Consider the following 20653-nt stretch of genomic DNA (forward strand, 5'->3'; position numbering starts at 1 on the left):
TAGGAATTAATATTGATAGCGTCATATCATGGCTAGGAATAATTCATCGTAAAATGTGACCCACTGCCTGAATCTGGTATCATGCTAGAATGATGAATTTAAATTGAACATTTAATGCGGTCTTGTCGTATGACATTCAGGTGTAAAATGGTTACCCGGCTAGTAATAGCATTGTCTCTGTCAGAAAAAAAATGTAATATCACCTGACAGGCGTCATGTTTCATCCTACGTGTTGAGTGTTGTTGTTGTTGCTAGGCACCCCTTGTAAAGCGTGTTGAGTGCATTTAGTGGATAATGTGCTATATAAATGCTCAAGTTTGTTTAAAATGGCTAGAAAGACATATTTGTTTTCCTGAACAAGGTAAATATATTTGACACAAGTTGCATACCATAGAATCAATTTTCAGGATTGAGTTCACCCTGGCACTCAAGTTTGAAGCAATGTGTCAGAAATATAGAAAATTGCAAACGTTAACAACATCTTTTGAAGTGAAATGGGATTCTTCAATTCCATATATATGATTAAGTTGTCCTAAGAAGAATGATGGGAAACTTTGCAAAACTTTATGATAAAAAATTAAGCAAGGAATGAAGAAGAAGAAAAAAGAAATCATGCATGAAATAATATTAAAGATTAACTTTCATATAAGGCGTTTCTTTTCCATCAACTCACAGCATTCTAATTGTAAAACTTTATTAATCTTAGCATTAAAATACAAATGTTTGATTTGTTGTTTTTAAGAGTTTTACGTCGCTTGCAACACATTTAGGTCATTACAGCACCAGGAAAAAGGAAGAAAATTGGATAGCTAAAAAAGTTATAGATGTGAAATTGAAAGGGCACATGAAAAATTAAGACAAAGGGGAATGGTTCAAATAGGGAACAGATAAAAATTCCAAGAGTACACCATCAGTTGACCCCGTTTGAGAATACCTAATAATTTCACCCAGACATGCACAGGTCCCCATCAAGAGAAATGCTCTCAAATATTAACAATTCATGATATATATATTCAAAACAAAATTATAATAATATATAAAGAGTTGATTTAAAAGGGAAAAAAATGCTATCTCCTAAAACTTACACTATACATTTGACTGCTTCCCTCTCAGCCAAGGACTCCGGCAAGGGCCAGAAACAAAACCAAGTAATCACATTCCAAGAAAAAGACAGAAAGCAACTCAGAAAACGGCTATAGGGGGATAGAAGACACAGTAGTGACCTCCCTGCCTTAAAATACAATTAACATTATCACAGCCGTACTCTTTTTCGCATATAAAAAACCTGCTGCTTCCATCTGACATTACGTTTGGGTGAACCAGCTAATAACAACGGAATTAAAAGTAAGAATTATCCGAATTACAAAATTTGAATTTTTTGCAATACAAGAATTATATTCCTCAATAAAAGCATCTCTTTTTCATCAAATACTCGAATTCCATAATTAACACTTCAACATTGATTTTCAGTGTCTGCTTCACCCTGACAAAATAATAGGTGTTATTACTATTTGGGATGACAGTGTGCTGTATATCTAAAATATCTGAGTTATTATTTTGATTAAAAAAAAAAAGGTAAAAAAAAAAAACAAAGAAAACAACATCAACAACAACAACAACAAAAAGAAAAAAGAAAAAGAAATAAATTGGTCAAGACCTTGCTCTGAATGCATTCCTTCCTCCCAAGTCCATGCACTTGGTCTTTCATTAGAGTATGGACTCCATTGGTGATGTGAAGGTGGACCTCTTCATCCAGATAGTGGAACATATTGCTCATTTTGCTGTCTTTGGCTAAGGGAAACTTCTCCTATTTATCACAATGCAAGATAATAATTGTTATTAAATTAAATTTAAGTTTTCTAATTACTAACTCTAATGAAAGCAATCATATTTCATCGGAGTATAAAAACAAATAAAATTTTGATTTTAAAGCTTTTAACAAGAGCATCTAAAAACTGGTATTTCATTAATGCTTTTGTGAAACTCAAATTTCAAATTAAATGTAACTTCAAGTACAATTCATGACAGCAACGAGAATATTTTTTGTAAATTATTATTGCTAAATTATGTATATATGTGTAAGTCTGGGTGTATGTGCGTGTCCTTGAAACATAGCAAGAAAGTGAAAGATGGAATTATGTAAATGAATGAAAAAGCAAAATGCCACTGAGGACCAGTGTTAACATTATTGTTATTATCATTTAATTAAGTTTCAAAATATTCTTTGTGACAACTTTAAAATTCAATTAATTTAACACAATAAGAGTGGTTATGATGAGGGTTATTCTTATGATTGAAATGATTGCAAAGATAATAACTGTGGACATGATTATTAAAACAACACAACATCCTCAATGACAATGACAATGATGACGACGACAATAATAATAATAATAATAATAATAATAATAATAATAATAATAATAATAATAATAATAATAATAATAATAGCATCTGACACTGACAATTTAGAGCCTTCAGGCCTCCAAATCCCCAAGGTCTCGAGAAAAAATACTGTATTCGCTTTTAAAGTCTCTAACTGAAGACAGCATAGTATAATATATTATAAAATAGCAGATATATTTCCTCCTCTTTCTGGCTTGTCTCACAATGATCAATATCAAAAGGATGTAATTTTTTCCAAATCCTATACCAGATTTAGAGCTTTGAAGATTTTCACCTTTGCAGAGTATAACTCTTCAGAAATCCATAAGAAGTGTAGAGGTATCTTGATTCTGTCTTTGAAGCCTTTTATGTTCAACACAGCTGTATAATTGTTTGAGGTCCAATCCCATTCCGGGTGGTTTACCTGGACACTAAAAAAAGGAATAAGTTCAAAAAAAGTTTTATGAGTCAAAAAAATCTCAAGGATATAGGACACATTTTCTATCAGCTGTTATAGACTAAGCACAAAAATTACATTCATTCAAAATACAACATGACAAGAAGCAATGTCATCAAAATCAGTTATAAACAACACTACCGCATTTTCTTTCATAAACAAAGATGAAGACTATGACAACTAATTCCCAAAAGTCAATAATCATTATTGAATAAGAAAATAAATACCAATTCTGAAGATCTATTGCCTTAAATTATTCAAAAAAATTAAATAATATTTTTTCTTTAATTAACTTTAACTAGCACAACTTCATGCACATGGAAAAACAAATAACACTTGAATCATCCTATTGTCTATTGCACCTTTAAACAATTGGACAAAGAGAACCATGGATATCAAACTTTTTTATGCTTGTATCTACCCCATTAAAAATAAATGAAAGTAAATATCTTGTGCGGCTATGTGGTCTAGTGGTATGACACTCATTTCGGATCGGATGGTTCTGGGTTCGAGCCTCACGCTCAGTGCATAGTTGAGTCCTTGGAAAAGGCTCTTTACTCACATTCTCTCACCGTACTCAAATGTAAAATGAGTACCTTGCCATTAACAGTGTTGTCTTTGTCTGAAAAATTGTAATATCGCCTAACAGGCATTATGTCCCGTCCTACATGTTAAATGTTGCTGTTGACCAGGGACCCCTTGTAAAGCGCTTTGAGCACATTTAGTGGATATTGCGCTATATAAAGCTCAATTAAAAAAAAAAAATTTTTATACCCATGTTGAATGTTTCAAATGTACCTCTTGAAGGCAATACATAATTGAGGAAAAATGTAGATGGAAAATAATGGGCCACTCTTGTGTCAATAGCAAAATATCAGTTGAGCTTCCTTATTTTAGATTTTTAGTTCACTGACTTTCTTTTCTTTGTTCATATTTTTGATTTGCGAAGAAAGGATATTCATCCTTCCTACATATCATTCATTATGTAGCTATACGATGCTATTCCATTTTTCTCTTTGTTTATTAAAATTTAAATTTCCCAAATGCCTACAGTTCTATTTAACATCTTCAGAATTTGGCTTGTTTCTTTGGTATGATAAATTCATTACCTTATTTCCAAAATCTCAGCTCGGTCTAGCAAAACTACAGCATTTACAGTGCCTCCAAATATCTTTGTCTGAGCGTTGTTTTTAGACAAATGATCAGTCAATAAACCTGAAATGATTATTTATTTCCATTTTTGATAAACGATTATCAAAAAATATCACCTTAATCAAAATAATCTAATTTTAATTAATCATTTAAAGAACAAATCTTTCAACGAATTTTAGTAGCATGAGCTTATGGCTGTGAATAATTATTGTATTGGGAAAACTCTTCGGTTCTACCAGTGTTTTTGGACCTGTGATCTTTCTATTTATAAAACGGTGACTCACCAAAATAACTTTTTAAAAAGCTAAGTGCACACAAATAATATATAATTTCTACCATCGCGGGTGTTTGTATCTCTTTATCTCTACTAATATTGGATAAGAGTTTTAAAACAGAGAGTTTTCCTTTATAGAAAAAGTGCTACTTACATAAACCTCCATATCTGGAGCAGTCACTTGACCCAACAATCTGAGATGGAAAAACATGTCATACACACTGCATTACTCAGCATACCGAAGCATTTTTAAAGTTATTAAAATGATCATTATTTTCTCATTCTCAAATTTAACAATTTTTATGGTCATAGTGATGATGAAGATAATGATGCTGGTGCTGGTGCTGGTGATGATGATAATGATGATGATGATGTTTTGTTTGTTTTTAAGGGTTTTACGGCACTTGCAACACATTTAGGTCATATCAGCGCCAGTAAAAAGAAAGAAAATGGGATAGTAAAAAGTTCTAGAATTACAATTAAAGCACTCAAGAAAAAGTAAGACATAGGGGAACTGAGAACAAATAGGGATCAGATGTAGATTCAAAAAGCATACCACCAATGTACTTAGTTTAAAATCATCTATAAGTCTCATCCGGACACAAGGACAAAATCCAACAAAGAGGAATACACTCAAATGCTAACATTATACATTCAAAATAACAAATATACTAATACATAACAGAGAGATGATTTACAAGGAAAAAAATATCCCAATAAATCTCCCAAAACAATAACTATGCATTTGACTGTTTCCCTCCCAGCTAGGACTCCGGCCAGGGCCAGGACAAAACCAAGTAATCTCATTCCAAGACAACGACAGAAAGCATGTTGGAAAACAGACTTAAGGGGATAGAAGACACAGTATGTACCTCCCTGCCCACTATGGGAGGACAGGAACCCCACCCAGATGATGATGATGATGATGATGATGATGATGATGATGATGATGATGATGTGAAGATAAAGGAAAGGAAGAAAGAATAAGCCATTACCTGTCCTGATAACTCATCTGATTGAGTGGTTACTTCAACTCTGGCTTGACCACTCAGGAGATGCAAGAGAAATTCACTGCTTAATTCCTAACAATGGGAATATATAAAATTTGTTTTAAAAATAATGAATAAAAGTTATTTTGTTACCTTCTCAAGACAGTTAAAATGAGCTAAAGAAATGGGGTAAAATTAACATCTGAGTAATTCCCATGCATGATTGACAAAGCCTGCTTTTTCATTAAAATCAAAATACCTTATGGGATCTGATGGATAACAATCAACGTAATTTGTCATCATTCTTTACTGAGCAGGCACTGTATAATAACTGGCCTCCCTTAATTCAGCTTTTAAAGCATATTAAATGTGAAAATAATCAAGAATAATTCAAATTCAAAGTGAATATATTCTTAACAAAGAATTACCTCAATAACAGCAATAATAAGATAACCCTTCATGATATATAACATCAAAAAGTTTTTATTCTTATCAAAGAATTACCCAATAAATATAATGTAATCACCAGCAGTATCAAAAAGTTTTTATATTATTATCAAAGAATTACCACAATAAATATGTAATCACCAGCAATAATACAGATTACCCTCCATGATATCAAAAAGTGGAATAGTCAAAGAAGTCCAGATGAATCTAAATTTCCTAACAGTAAGACTAGCAAATACAAATGCTGATATCTTTGTACTAATTTCAATTTTGAGGCACATCTAATATAACCATGAAAATTTGTTCCACAGATTAGCATCAAAATTTGGATTTAAAAGTAGAAATATCTGTATCAAGCAATTATTTTAACAATGTGTAATCAGTATAGAAATATCAAACATGATTATTCACGATGAAATTAATCAAAATGTAAAACTTACATGGACATAAGTTTCCAGACAACAAAATTGGCGAGTGCAGTTGACAATTTCCTTGCTGAGATCCATCAACTGAACATGGCTTCCTGCCAAACGTGCTGTTTTCATTTTAGGAATTGGATCTGATAGATCTGCCAACTTAAATATATGAAAAGAATTAAAAACCGCTTATTGCCTATGAACGTTTAAAAGTGTTCTTAAAACAGAAAACAAAAAATAAAGAAAATAAAAAAAATAAATAAAAAAATTTGGAATTCTTTTAAGCATATTATCATTTTATTTGCCATAGTGTGCTCATTACCAGCGCCTTGATGCAAGCCTTAAAAACTTTGATAAGAAACTTGCCCTGCAAAACTGCTTATGGTATGAATAGTATCTAAACCAAACAGTTGTCTAATATTTATTTTTATTTAAGCAATTAACATAAAGAAGGGTTGCTTCGGGTATTCACAAATACAATCGGTAGAAAAAGAGCTGAGTGCTAAATGATTTCTTTCTTCTAAAAAAATCTGTTTCTTACTCCTCCAAATAATATCACAAAAAAAAAAGCTATAAATGTCAGGTAAGATTTTGATGTATCCAGACTTTACACAAGGCACCCATCTCTCAAACATAAAAAATTTACAGTTTTGATAAAGCAATCTTTTTATTCCATTGTGATTAATTCTTAGTACAACTATGTTTTTTGTTTTCTTTCCTGAACTGTTTAAAATATAAAATATATATTTACTCAAGTCAAGTGCGAATGAGTAAGTAGTTATACAAGGTGCCTGGTATCATTAAAGTGGATGTACACAATGGTTTCTTTGCAGGTGACTGCATGAAATGGACATGCGGTGTTGTAAATCCTACAGGGAGAATAAATGAAGCATTGTAAAATGTATTGAGCATGTTGTGTCAATGGAAATGCACTTTATAAATGTTCACATTTTGAAACTACAAATCTTCCATGTTTTTTACCAGAATTTCAGCTCTCATCCAGTATCCCTGAGTAGGTTGAAAAGCTCCCAGTCCCTTCAATCTTCCCTTTTGATCCCGCAATATTGACTGAAATAAATTAAATGTATTATGAACATAAAACAAGCAAAAAGCTTAATATAAATGAGTATCTTATTTTAATGAAAATGTCAGCAAATTGATAAAATGTTAGAAAAATTATTAAAAGTCAAAAGTAAATAATATGGGAAGTGGACAGTTGGTAAATGAAACTAAACATTGTAAGCGTTTTAAAATTGTTTAAAGAATTTGTGCTCACATAGAATCCTTCCTCGAGAGTGCCCACCATGATGGCGTCTTGTCTGTTTGTTTTCACTTCCACAGTTTTCAAAAACTGAACTGCAGGATGGAGTTAATCATTGTTAGATTGTATCAAAAATGCACATTTTTTTAGCACACACACACACACACACACACACACACACACACACAGAAAGCAAGGCATTGCCTAAAAGGTAATAAAAAGTAATAACTACATCTGATGATAACCAACCTCTGCTGAGAGAAGAACCCTCAGTTAAAAAGACGAATACATATTCATCCTAGATTTGTCTAATAAAATTTCATTTGCTCATAAAAGGATTGTTCGATTTAAAAGTTTGAAACAGCTTGTGATAGTTTAGTCATTTCCTAAAGAGATGATGGCATATGGTTAGTAAGGGACTATTGAGAGGGTATTCTTTCCCCCTAATCTGTTGTTCACTTCGTTGTAGCTTTCCGACCTTGTCCTGGAGAGATAAGACCTGGTTTTGCTAAGGTTCTGGTTGAGGACTTGTTTGTGATAGAAATAATCTGGAATAATGAGTGTGTCTTTCACTGAGATACAATATCTAAATGATCTCCCATATAACTATATATTGGTATAAGAAATCACTTGAGTGTCTTCCTTATTATCGTCTGTGTAGGACTTGGGGAGGCCTAAAGCTGAGTATAGGGGTAGAGTTCGGTCAACTGGTATAAACAAACACATATGGTTTTTAGAATGTAAACAGAGAAAGATAGTGTTTGTACAATTGGTATCTTTAAGCTCAAATCTCACTACACCTCTCTAAGCAAATAACTCCAAACAATCCGAGCACTATCTTATCATCCAACAGGACAAATGCAGAAAACCACATGAAGTTACACAACAGGTATATAGGATATCCTATAGCAGTTCACACTCTCTGGTTACATTCACAAGAGTAGTCGTAATATACATATAAACAAAAATATACTAACATATGAATACAAGCATCATAATCTTGACTAATCCATGACAATCATGGATAACGCTTACCGGTGTCAATGTATTTCATTTGTTGGGTAAAATCCAAAGCCACTTGAAATAATCCAGAGAACGAATCTGGGACTTTGACCACAACATCTTGTGCACCTGTGATAGAGACAAAACAGAGAATTTCAGGACTGACATAACATGTACTAAAACTGCTGGAACCAAAAGATATTATAAGAACTGCAGTAAAATGTCAATATATATATATATATATATCTTGCATTTAACATTTTGTTGGAAGGACTGATATAGGGACATGATGCATATATATATATATATATATATATATATATATATATATATATATATATATATATATATATATATACAGTAGAACATGAAAGTAACGTACTCGGAAATAGCGAGAATTCGGAAATAGCGAGTAAAATCTAAATCCCCGTTTTTTTCCCCTTATTTGAGTCAATAAAATTAGCATAAAAGTAGCGAGTATGAAAAAGAGGTCAACTCGGAAATAACGAGCATTTCCTGCCCCAGCCTAGGACTGCGAACGAAGTAAAGCAAAACAAGAGACAATGGCAATTTAAATATTTTTAGCCTAGCCTCTTTTCTTTTCTTATTTTTCGTTACGAGTAATATTACATAGTAGCCTAGTCTGTGGTACCTAGTACATAGTAGGCGAAACAAATTTGGGTGAGGGTTGGGTTTGTGTGCATGTGTGTGTATTGGGGGTGGGGGTCAATTATTCACCCAATGTGATGCCACGCGACGCGCGAGGTAAGCACATGTCAACATGCCTCACTTCGCAGCATCGGTCAACGAGTAGCATTCGTTAACGAACGACACGATCAGCGAGAGAGGGGAGTGATTATTTCAATAGGTCAGTGATTGAGTGATGTGCTTGCTTACCTCATCAAACATGCCGAGTGCATACAAACACTCGGGCGCACAAGCACACACACACACACACACACACACTTCTATGTTCTTGTTTTTTTTCTAGTCATGATTTTACTTGAAAAAAAAAAAATTAAAAAAAAACAACAACAAAAAACCAAGCATTCTGCCACTTCTGTGAAGAAATTGAAATAGGGGTGACGGCTTTTACTCGAATTACACACTGAGGGGAATAACCAGCAATATTATAACCTTTCCTGGCAACTCGGGAATAGCGAGAACTCGGAAATAGCGAGTACTCAGGAGTGGACCCGTCGAACTCGCTATTTCCGAGTTCTACTGTATATATATACATACATAATATATATATATATATATATATATATATATATATATATATATATATATATATATATATATGTATGTATATATATATATATATATATATATATATATATATATATATATATATATATATATATATATATAGAGAGAGAGAGAGAGAGAGAGAGAGAGAGAGAGAGAGAGAGAGAGAGAGAGAGAGAGAGAGAGAGAGAGAGAGAGAGAGAGAGAGAGAGAGAGAGAGAGAGAGAGATTATATGCGTCATGTCCCTATATCAGTCCTTCAAAAAAAAAATGTAAAATGACTCGTTATCATGGTCTGATTCTGAAGGCCTGGAACCCTCTTCTTCTCAGCACTGGCAATGACGTTACATAAGGAAGCGCCCTCAGGATGTTTTTGAACAAAGCAGCGTATGGTTCGGATGATGCAGTATCCTACTAATCTTGACTCCACATCAAGCATTCTTATAAAAACAAAAGACAATGAGACTTCACCGCTGACCTCAAAGTTCTGATTAAGGATCATTCATGGGATGACATTGGATGATAATCAATAGTATCATTGGTTGTTATTTTACCTCACAGCGGGATATCAGCATTTTCATTGGCTGTTATATTTTACCTCACAGCAGAATATCGTTAATTATAAATTGCATTCTTTTTTTAGATGGATTATTGCTTATATCAATAATCTATTAAACATCAATATTATCATCTTCTGATTCAATTTATGTTGACTCACAAGATTCTTATTTCCTATTGATATGTAGCAAATAAAAACGTGACTTTGATGTCATGTCGAGAAAGCATGATGCCTAAATAAGCCTTCTTGAAATATATGATCTACACTGTATTATCCTGTTTAAGTGTTTGACGAACAGCTGAACGACTTAAAGAACTCCCCAAGATTACACAGCATAAACAATCTACGAGAAAGGTAATTAGTGAAAATTTAAAGAAAAATAGACACATTAAGGATTATTTATTGTGTGAATGTATTGGAGAATCCTTGTTTTATTGAGTCTATATGAATGAATGAATGAATTTTGATTGAATGAATGAATGAGTGAGTGAATGAACATGTGCTTGCAGACATTCATGTTGGACAGATGGATAATTTTTTTTTAAAAACCCCATACCAACAAGGTCCGATCCCTTAAATCGAATAGATTGAATGGTTCCCAATTCCACATGTAAAACAGCTGTAATGTAGGCCCGATTCTCAAGTACTGTCATTCCAAGAATGCCACGATATCCTGCCTCAACAGCCTCAAAAAAGACCTGACGATTAACACAATAATAATAATAATGTCCAGCTATATGAATTATTTACAAGATTGATCTTTAACTTTAAAGGAGACGAGTTTGTATAATTAAAATTGTAATCGTATTATTTTTATATTGCTGACAATCTTTAAAAATTGAAAAGATTAAGATGTACGATACATTGAAACCTGATTTAAAAGTAACATCTTCACAGAAGTCACTTTATCTCATTGACTACCCTCCTTTATCATCATTGTATTTTTTTTTTCTGTTTACTTTTTACTTCCACATGACAGCCACCTGTCGTTCACCAGTCTTAAGTATCATTAATGAGAGATTTCGAGAAAATGTTAAAATCATAATATATTCAATGAAGGCTGTTAACTCCTTTAAAAAAAAACAACAACTTTATATCTTAGTACATGGAATGCATGATCTGTCTTATGGAATTACATGTCATCATGGAATCTATTGAAAGGTTATATAATATAATACTTCACGTACCATGGCATCAGAGGTATCTTAATAATTTTCTGACATGTGCAGGCCCTCACAAATCAACACTTCTATGTAGATATATCACTTTGATGTTTAAATCTTTAATCCTACTTTAGATAAAAGAATGAATATAAACATTAAAAATAAATCATATTCATGAAGTGACTGACCAAGAAGTGCCTTGAAGCCGGAACACAAGGCCCGACAGGCAAAGAGGCCATAGGATCTTTGGCAGTAGGTCCAAGGAACCTGTTGGCAATGAGCCATCCACCATTACTATATATGTCGTGGAGTAGAGCCATCTTGCCCTCACTAAATATCTGCAATAATAATGATATATAGAATCTATTTTCATAAAAAAGTTTCCATCATTTACAAAAGTAAATACTAAATACTGAGCTGCTCGAATATGAATACATTAGGGAGTTAAAAAAAAAAAAGAAAATAGCGAGTGGGGGGGGGGGGGGGACTTTATTGAAGGTATTGAAAAGAAAAGAAATGTCATGAAGTTTTTAAATGCAAAATTCAGACAGTGTCTGTTCAATATTGCCTCCAGGTTTCGACAGATATGGATTCAAATGCAAAACAGACCTGGTTCAGAGAAACTGAAACAAACTCTGGCTTCATGTCCATTAAGGATTTAAAGAATTGTAATATTTTCATCTGTATCACCTCAAGTCGTATAACATTGTAAAAACAGATAAACTTAATTTCAACATGAAAAAAACAACTCTTTCCTCAAAACAAAATCAGTGATGTTTCAAAATCCCTCATATAATATAAACAACATGAAAGTTAAGTTTGAAAATTAAAAACTCTTATGTATTGCATTAATTTAGCATTGAAAAGATATGGCCTAAATAATCTTACCTGACTTTGATAGACAATGTCTAAGGCTTGAGATTTCTTTGAACCTATAATGTTTAACACCAACTTGTTTTGCTGTGAGGGAATAAAATTTGAAATTATATGGGAGTCGAAAAATAGTTACTCATTTTTAACATTGTTCAATGTAAATTCATCCTTTCCATGTGACTCTGATTGAAAGGAGAAAAGGAAAATCAAAACAACATTAACTAAGATCCCAATTGGCAGAATAATCTTATTTTGTCTCATCTTTTCAAACTTCCTTCTATATTTTCATTTCATAATATTGTGTGTGACTATTAAGAACTTTATTTATTTATTTATCTATTGTTTTTTTGAAAAAACTTCTATAGTTGAGTGGAGAAAAAAAAACCCAGTACAAATTCAAAATATTTGATAAAATCTTTTCAGTTTTGAACTTTTAAAAAGTTTTATCAGCTTAGAATTCAATCCACCTCTCCTTACCAGTCATTAAAACCTGTAGCACAAACCTTCAAAATTTCCAGATGCTCCTTGGGCACTTTATTCCACACAAAGAGTAAGGAATCTACATTTCTGTGACTATCAGACTCTTTGGCTGTCCACAATATTTTCTGCTCATGACGAATCTCAACTTTTTCCAATGGACCCCTGAAATTTTAGATATTCTGAAATTTACTCACATTAAATTTAGTGCGGGCAGAAATTGTTCACTGGGTAATTAAATCCAATCCAATCCATTACTGTTAAAGACAAGTGGACATTGCACATAGGCAATGTCTGACATGTTATCATGATCATCAGTATTTACACGAGTTGAATATTCCACAACCCTAAAAATAAACTTATAGATTTTGATTGACTGCAAATGAGGCCTTCTTTTCTGTTAGCTTTGAGAATCTTTACTGGATTACAGCATCCAGTTGTCTACCCAAAGACAAATAATTTTGCATGGTGTGTTTGTAAACAAAGCATTTATTTGAGCGTTATTCATTTGAATGCCTGTCAAACAATCAGTGTTAGCTTTTGATGGAAGGAAAGTAAATGTTTGGGCTATAGTTATCTGACAGTTCGGATTGGAGAAGAGACTGTAATACGAGACATTAGAGTGTGTAGTCTTTAGTGGAAGGAGTGGACGTTTGTTTTGGGAATGGAAATTATCAATACATTCTGTGGGGTTACAGCAGATAGCAAGTCAGTAAAGTATGGCAAGCCAGACGCATGTGCAGTGACCGATTTCAAAGACGCAAAACCAGTTATTGAAGATACAGATTTGTAGGATGAGGGTTTGCTGCCATCGATGGCGTTAGAACAGCCAACAAAACATAAGGTTCCACCAGTTCTGGATTACAGAGAACTAAATGAGCATGTTAGCTGCCATACAGGAGATGAAGTTACTGATATCTGCATAGAAAAATTGAGGGAGAAGTTGAAATTGTGGATTTAAAATCGTGTTGACTTGGGCAGTGTGATTCTTGTGATATTGGACTGGACGTAAGAGCAAGTGAGGTTGGCACATCGGAAAGGCAGCCAGGTCAGTACATTTAACCACATGTTTATTGACCGTTGGCCTGAAATAAACTCTTGAACTTGAACTTGAATAATCATTTTATATGCCAATGAAGTCAAAACAGTTTTACTTACACATGCAGACCTCTGTTAACTTCCAAATGTAAATCTCCATGAAGTAAATCCATAGTTAAGACAGCACTGTCGCCAGCCTTAAAAATAAAATAAAATAGATGAATCATAGTTTAAGCCTCAAAATAACTAAGAACAGAAAATATATAAATATAGAATCATGATGATGATGATGATGACGATGATGAAGGTAATAATATGAATAATAATAATAACATAATAATAATAATAATAATAATAATAATAATAATAATAATAATAATAATAATAATAATAATAATAATAATAATAATAATAATAATAATAATAATAATGATAATGATAATAAAATTAATAACAAAAATAAAATTAATAATCACAACAACAACGTCGACGATGACAATGATGATGAAGAAGAAGAAGAAGAATGAGAAGAAGAAGAAGAAGAAGAAGAAGAAGAAGAAGAAGAAGAAGAAGAAGAAGAAGAAGAAGAGAAGAAGAAAGAAGAAGAAGAAGAAGAAGAAGAAGAAGAAAAGAAGAAGAAGAAGAAGAAGAAGAAGAAGAAGAAGAAGAAGAAGAAGAAGAAGAAGAAGAAGAAGAAGAAGGAAGAAGAAGAAGAAGAAGAAGAAGAAGAAGAAGAAGAAGAAGAAGAAGAAGAAGAAGAAGAAGAAGAAGAAAGAAGAAGAAGAAGAAGAAGAAGAGAAGAGAAGAAGAAGAAGAGAAGAGAAGAAGAAGAAGAAGAAGAAGAAGAAGAAGAAGAAGAAGAAGAAGAAGAAGAAGAAGAAGAAGAAGAAGAAGAAGAAGAAGAAGAAGAAAAGTAACTATGACACTAGATAATAGAAGAAAAAAGAAGAAGAGGCAGAGAAAAATAGAAAAAGAAAAAAATTGACCATAGCATTATAAAAATCTACCTTATAAACATCTTGAGGTCGATATGCCCAATCATCAGGCAAATTATCAAAATAGTTTGTGCAATGGCTCAGGTTATGATGCATCCCTTTTGATGTGGGCCTGGAGATATTGAATTAAAAAGTTGGTGTCATTACAAAGGATTTTTTTTTCTAGAGGGCTCAGACATTCCTAATGGTTTATTAATAATGAATCTCAGCCAAATTATATTTTGAAACAGGCTGTAGTACAGTAACTGATTTTGAATTCCGACAACATGAGTGATTCAAGCTGATATCATATATTTGCTAGTTTCCAAATAAATTCTTATCCATATTCGACCAACATGGCTGACACCTGTTGGCATTGAATCTCGGCTCAGTGAAAAGTCTTTTGTCTCTTTTATTCGCTTTGTGATTTAAATCTATTTGGATTATAAAAAATTTACTTCAACACCGGTACATTCAATGTGAGGACCCTGAATAGTGATATCAGACAATATCAACTGTCTCAGGATATGGAAAAATACAATCTGTGTGTACTTTGTTTATAAGAAACAAAAATTCAAAATGGCGCAGATAAAACAACAAACATGGGCTGACTAATTTGTTTTCCTTCTACCCATTTTATGGATGCCGATTCTTTATAAGTAACAAGATGAAGGAATATATTCACAAAACATGGAAGGTACCACTTAGAAGAAAGATATGAAGCAAAATATCATTGCAAAATAGTGTATTTATGTAATTCCACAAACTTGAGATCTGTTACTTTTCTTTTTAAGTCTTTAAAATAAATGGCAACTCTAAATAATGCATGTACCATCTTACCTTATGCTTATCCGTGAGCAACTTATATAAGAGTCACAATGAGATTTGTTTGTTGTCGAAACATCGCATATCTCGTGATCTGAAAATGTTACAAATATTTTATATAAATATATCATTATAACATTACATAATTAGTAGAGATATGTTTAAAACTGAGTTCAGGTGATTCTCTAGTAAAAGGCCATTTTATTTTCATTATAATAATATATATCATCAAATTAAGTATATCACATTCTCTTTCATCTATAATATTGAAATATTAGGCCAAATTACAACATTTTTAAAAATACTGAAATTAAATTTTTATCAATTGGTATATAACCTCTTTAAGGGGTGGTTTAGGTCTAATTATTAGGAAAAAACCTTTAAAAAAATTGATTTTGAGATTTTGGTGGAAAATGATATTTTATTATCATAGAAATATTATTCTAGTGCAATTTCTCAAAATATTATAAAGGCACAAAAATGCTGTCGGAAAAGGTTTAGGTAGTAAGAAAAGTGTGAAAAACGGAACGCTATTTTCTCAATATGTTATTATTTTAGGGTTATGGGATCCTGTGTCAAATATTTCTCAGAATCTATTCCATGAAATTGTTTTAAAATTCCACAGTTATCACAGAGAAAATGTATTATGTCACCATAGAGACATTTTTTTGATAGGGTATGAGTATTTTGACTTATAATCCAAATTATAAATTTTTAACACCAAATTTATTATAAAATTTTGATTTGCAACTTTGCAATGTTCTTATACAAATCCCATAAGCTAAATCTGTAAAATCTCCCAATGGTGACACAAGATGCTACAATGCTGAAAAGAGGGAAGAATATGAAGGTTATTCCTTCATTAGTTTTTGTGGAAAATTTGCCACAAGATTGTTATACTTTTGATACCAGACCGCAAAACGGGTATCCACACAATGTATTTTCTCTCACCAAAAATGTTTTTTATCCTAAAATGATTATACAGAATGATTAAAACTGTCCAGTATAGGTAATTAAGATTTAAAAAAAAAAAGATCCAAAACGTCCCTTACCACAGATGAAGTCGTACAAATATAACAAATTACTCAACAATCATTTCATGCACAAAACCAATTTGAAAAATTATTTTATGGATCAATTAGCATAAGATATAAGAGAGGTAAAATTACTCATTTAAAAGCTAGTTCATTCCAAAAAAAGAAAAAATAAGGAAATTAAAACATTTTGCCAGACAAAACAAAAAAGTCATTAATTAGTAAAGATAGCAAGATAAAAGGCAATAACCTGGCTTTGCTTCCACTTGTTGAACGACTAAAAAACAGTCAGGACAAAATAAATCCGGTATCCTTATAGTCACATAGTAAGTACTTTCCTCACATATTCCCAATGGAAAAGAATTACCCTGAAAAAAACATAAAATTGGTATTATTACTCCAGTGTTGAAATAGTTTGGATCGAATAACCATTGATAAAAAACACATTAACCTCAAAGTTAAAGTAAATTTATTTTCTTAAAACTTTTCAAGTTCATGTGAATTAACAATCTAGCAAATGCGTTTGATTTTATCCAGATTAAACTCCAGAGATAATTGTTAAAGTAAAAGACACAAAACTTATAAGAAGCCACAATCAAGTTCAAAATACAGAAAATTGCATTACATTGCATAAGTTATTAAAATAGTGAAGACATTGGAGAAAAGTAAAAATAAAATGTAATGTGAACATGGGTACACCACAGGCAAATTAGAAAGAAAAAAAATACGAAAATAAAATTCTGATTTTATGAAGGTCTTACATTTTTAATGCAATGGTCTCCAATAATAGCTTGGTCATTGTGAGGTATGTGGTCCATCAAAAGACAAGACTGACTTTCCTCATCATCTATATCTGGATTGACTTTTGAAGGCTTATCACTCCCTTGTGTAGTGGCATCTTCAGACATGCCCTCTGATGACTGGCTATGCAAACTTGAAGTGGTACTAATTTCAACTCTGACATGGCTTTCGGTTGTGCCGCTTTCTGGTGCAGAACCCCCATTCTTAGTGATGTTGGTATCACTAATATTAGCATTGACTGTTCCACTGATACTGTTGTCCACATTACTATTATTCGATTCTGAGCTTTTTGAATTATTGTTCATGGAAGTAAAAGTATGATTTACAAGATCAAGTGCACTTTGGAAAGTGTCTTGTGTTGTAGTCTCCAAAGCATTTCGTTTTGCTCTCTGCCCCACATCTCTTTTTTCATTATTTGAGTGACCCTCTGATGATAATGAATTAAAGAGAAGGACTCTGAATGGAGAACCTATTATAATAAAATAAGAGTAAAAGATATATCAATATTTTCAAAAAGCATTTAGTATTTAAACATGACGAAAGCTATCATTACATGTCAGCTTTTATACACCACAATATCCACTAAATGTGCTCATATGTCTTTACTGACGGTCCCAAGCCAACAACAACACTTAGCATGGGATAAGACATGATGCATGTAAAGCACTATTGCAATTTTGTTTACAAAGAGACAATGCCATTGCCAATCAGGCACGCAATTTGCTCATGAGTATAGTGGGAAAAGGTTAGTAAAGGGCTTTTTTACAAGGACTCATTCTTGTGACCCTTCCCCACCCTCCGAAGACTCTAACCCAGGACCAAGAGGTCACATGCTGAGTGATATAGCACTGGACCACAAAAGCTCCTCAGTATGTAATCAGGTAGTTCTACAACCAATGTTTCAATGTTTTTGTTTGTTGGTCATTTTCTCAACCTCAAAAAATATTAATGAAAATTATATTTTAAGTTGCAAACAACATTTGACCCCTGATGCAATTATTATTTTTGACTCAATAAATATTACAGAGTAGTTGTGTGTTAAATAAATATCTAATGACAATACCTAAATATTATTATGCAAAAGGAAGGAACGGCAATTTCTGTTTCAGCAAAAAGTACAACAATCAGTCTTTATGATCGATGGAAAAAAAAAAATCTACCTGTCATAAACTTTGTTTCCTCAAATTTAATAGTAAACAGACCAGGATGGACCTCCAAAACATCTTGATCACTCCTTTCATTTATCTGGCATGTTTTCTGGTTATGATGAAGAGATAGAGACAATTGGAAGATAATTACTTGAGCATAAAAAAAAAACAAATTTTTTTAAATAGTGAATATCTACTAAACATGATCAAATGCTTCTAATGGGGTCTCGAGCCAACAGCAACACTTAATATGTAGGACCAGACACGACAACTGTTAGGCAATAATACAATTGTTTCTGACAGACTACACTGTTAACGGCCAGGTATTAATTTTACATCCGACTACAGTGAGAAATTATATGTAAAGTGCCTTTTCCAAGGACTCACTATGGGGCACTCAGAGCAGGACTTGAAACCTGGACCCTCAGGCTCAAAAGCGAGTGTTATACAACAAGACCACATAGCCGCACAATAATTGAGCAGAGAAGATAGAATGGATATGTATTGAACGTCACAAGAAATTAAAAATGCATTTCATGGCAATCTTCAAGGAATTAAAAAAAAATTCAAACCACAAGGTTAAGCAAGGGGTAGTATTAAAACTGTTTTAACTACACTACCTACATGGTTAACTAATTCTCGGTAATTTCTCAAAGGAAATACTTATTGATAATGAAAGCGATATGTACAACTAATCTATTGTTTTACTTTTCAATAAAACGTCATCTTTTAGAAAACTACATCTGCTTTTTCTGACCAAGACTCCAATCAGATCAGACCATGCGAAATCCATTTTTTTAAAAATGGTCTGATTCCAAATCAAGAACGAAACAACACAAAGAAAGGACAAAATTAAATATGAATCATATAAGGTCCAGGTCAGAGCAAGGGAGGCACGATTCAGGCCTGAAGTCTCCAGTGACCACGTGAGAGAGAGAGAGAGAGAGAGAGAGAGAGAGAGAGAGAGAGAGAGAGAGAGAGAGAGAGAAAGAGAGAGAGAGAGAGAGAGAGAGAGAGAGAGAGAGAGAGAGAGAGAGAGAGAGAGAGAGAGGGGGGGGGAGAAAAAGAAACACCACAAAGGGACAAAATTAAATATGAATCATATAAGGTCCAGGTTAGAGCAAGGGAGGCACGATTCAGGCCTTAAGTCTCCAGTGACCAAGAGGGAGAGAGAGAGAGAGAGAGAGAGAGAGAGAGAGAGAGAGAGAGAGAGAGAGAGAGAGAGAGAGAGAGAGAGAGAGAGAGAGAGAGAGAGAGAGAGAGGGTGATCAATAAAAAATGAACAAATCATTTACTATGGCTATCTACAAAACCCCAAGCACAGGTCAGATTTGTCCGTAAAACAATTCCCATTAGATAGATTTTTAGTTTGTTTAGGTTTGTTTTTCTTTAATTAATAAGAGGCGGAGGCAACGTGCACGTATTTTCAGGTCTGATAACCCAAATTATTAGGCATTAGGGACTTGCTGTTGTAATTAATTATGGAAATACTCTCAAACCAACGTACCAAAATATTGTTCATTATAACTATTTAAACAAATAAGCCCATAAATGCGTTTCGGGTGTCAGACCTGCATATATGTACACGTCGGGCTGGAGGCTTCGAATCAAAATACCGATCCTGGCATCTCAGCCGCAGCCCTGACTGGAAAGGCATGTTTATTGTCTGCTAGAATCCATTCGCTTACCTTTCCAAGAGAGATTGTTGGGTTTTTTATATCAGATCTTGGTGAAACAGGACGTGGGCAAACAAAACGAATATGAGCGCCCGACAGACTGATACAAATTGTGAAAAATAGTAATGATAAATATGGTGCGCAACTAAAGCAACGCATTTTCATTTTAAAGACTCCACTCATTTTCAACCAAAGAATATTGATGGATGGGGGAAGCTTGCTCATCTTCATTAAATGACGGGCGCCAATCAATACCAGTCATCGTACTCAGTACCTATTTCTTTCTTCTTCGAAAGAAGTAAAAGTGAAATGATGAATCTTCAGATCGATATTTCAAAAAGTAATAATAATAATAATAATAATAATAATAATAATAATAATAATAATAATAATAATAATAATAAAAATAATAATAATAATAATAATAATAATAATAATAATAATAATAATA

The 20653-nt window shown here is 32.8% G+C and overlaps 1 protein-coding gene across 1 annotated transcript in view; it reads right to left on the reverse strand.

The window, feature by feature from the left end:
* The window catches only part of LOC144973880 (uncharacterized), a 22564-nt gene extending 2136 nt beyond the window's left edge, over nucleotides 1-20428 (reverse strand). The window contains exons 1-20 of the mRNA XM_078916769.1: nucleotides 20215-20428; nucleotides 18539-18635; nucleotides 17339-17847; nucleotides 16828-16945; nucleotides 15559-15637; nucleotides 14752-14851; nucleotides 13865-13941; nucleotides 12733-12871; nucleotides 12245-12316; nucleotides 11545-11694; nucleotides 10750-10891; nucleotides 8417-8512; nucleotides 7397-7476; nucleotides 7102-7188; nucleotides 6145-6279; nucleotides 5264-5350; nucleotides 4423-4462; nucleotides 3952-4057; nucleotides 2681-2816; nucleotides 1658-1807 (exon numbers count right to left, since the gene is read on the reverse strand). Coding sequence (XP_078772895.1) covers nucleotides 1658-1807; nucleotides 2681-2816; nucleotides 3952-4057; nucleotides 4423-4462; nucleotides 5264-5350; nucleotides 6145-6279; nucleotides 7102-7188; nucleotides 7397-7476; nucleotides 8417-8512; nucleotides 10750-10891; nucleotides 11545-11694; nucleotides 12245-12316; nucleotides 12733-12871; nucleotides 13865-13941; nucleotides 14752-14851; nucleotides 15559-15637; nucleotides 16828-16945; nucleotides 17339-17847; nucleotides 18539-18635; nucleotides 20215-20427 — 2613 coding nt within the window. The 5' untranslated portion in view covers nucleotide 20428. The remainder of the gene's footprint in view (nucleotides 1-1657; nucleotides 1808-2680; nucleotides 2817-3951; nucleotides 4058-4422; nucleotides 4463-5263; nucleotides 5351-6144; nucleotides 6280-7101; nucleotides 7189-7396; nucleotides 7477-8416; nucleotides 8513-10749; nucleotides 10892-11544; nucleotides 11695-12244; nucleotides 12317-12732; nucleotides 12872-13864; nucleotides 13942-14751; nucleotides 14852-15558; nucleotides 15638-16827; nucleotides 16946-17338; nucleotides 17848-18538; nucleotides 18636-20214) is intronic.
* Nucleotides 20429-20653: the final 225 nt, after the last annotated feature.

The sequence above is a fragment of the Berghia stephanieae genome, chromosome 1 (genome assembly GCF_034508935.2).
Source record: "Berghia stephanieae isolate SIO BIC M18660-M18661 chromosome 1, UCSD_Bste_1.3, whole genome shotgun sequence".
NCBI classification, from domain to species: Eukaryota; Metazoa; Mollusca; class Gastropoda; order Nudibranchia; family Aeolidiidae; genus Berghia; species Berghia stephanieae.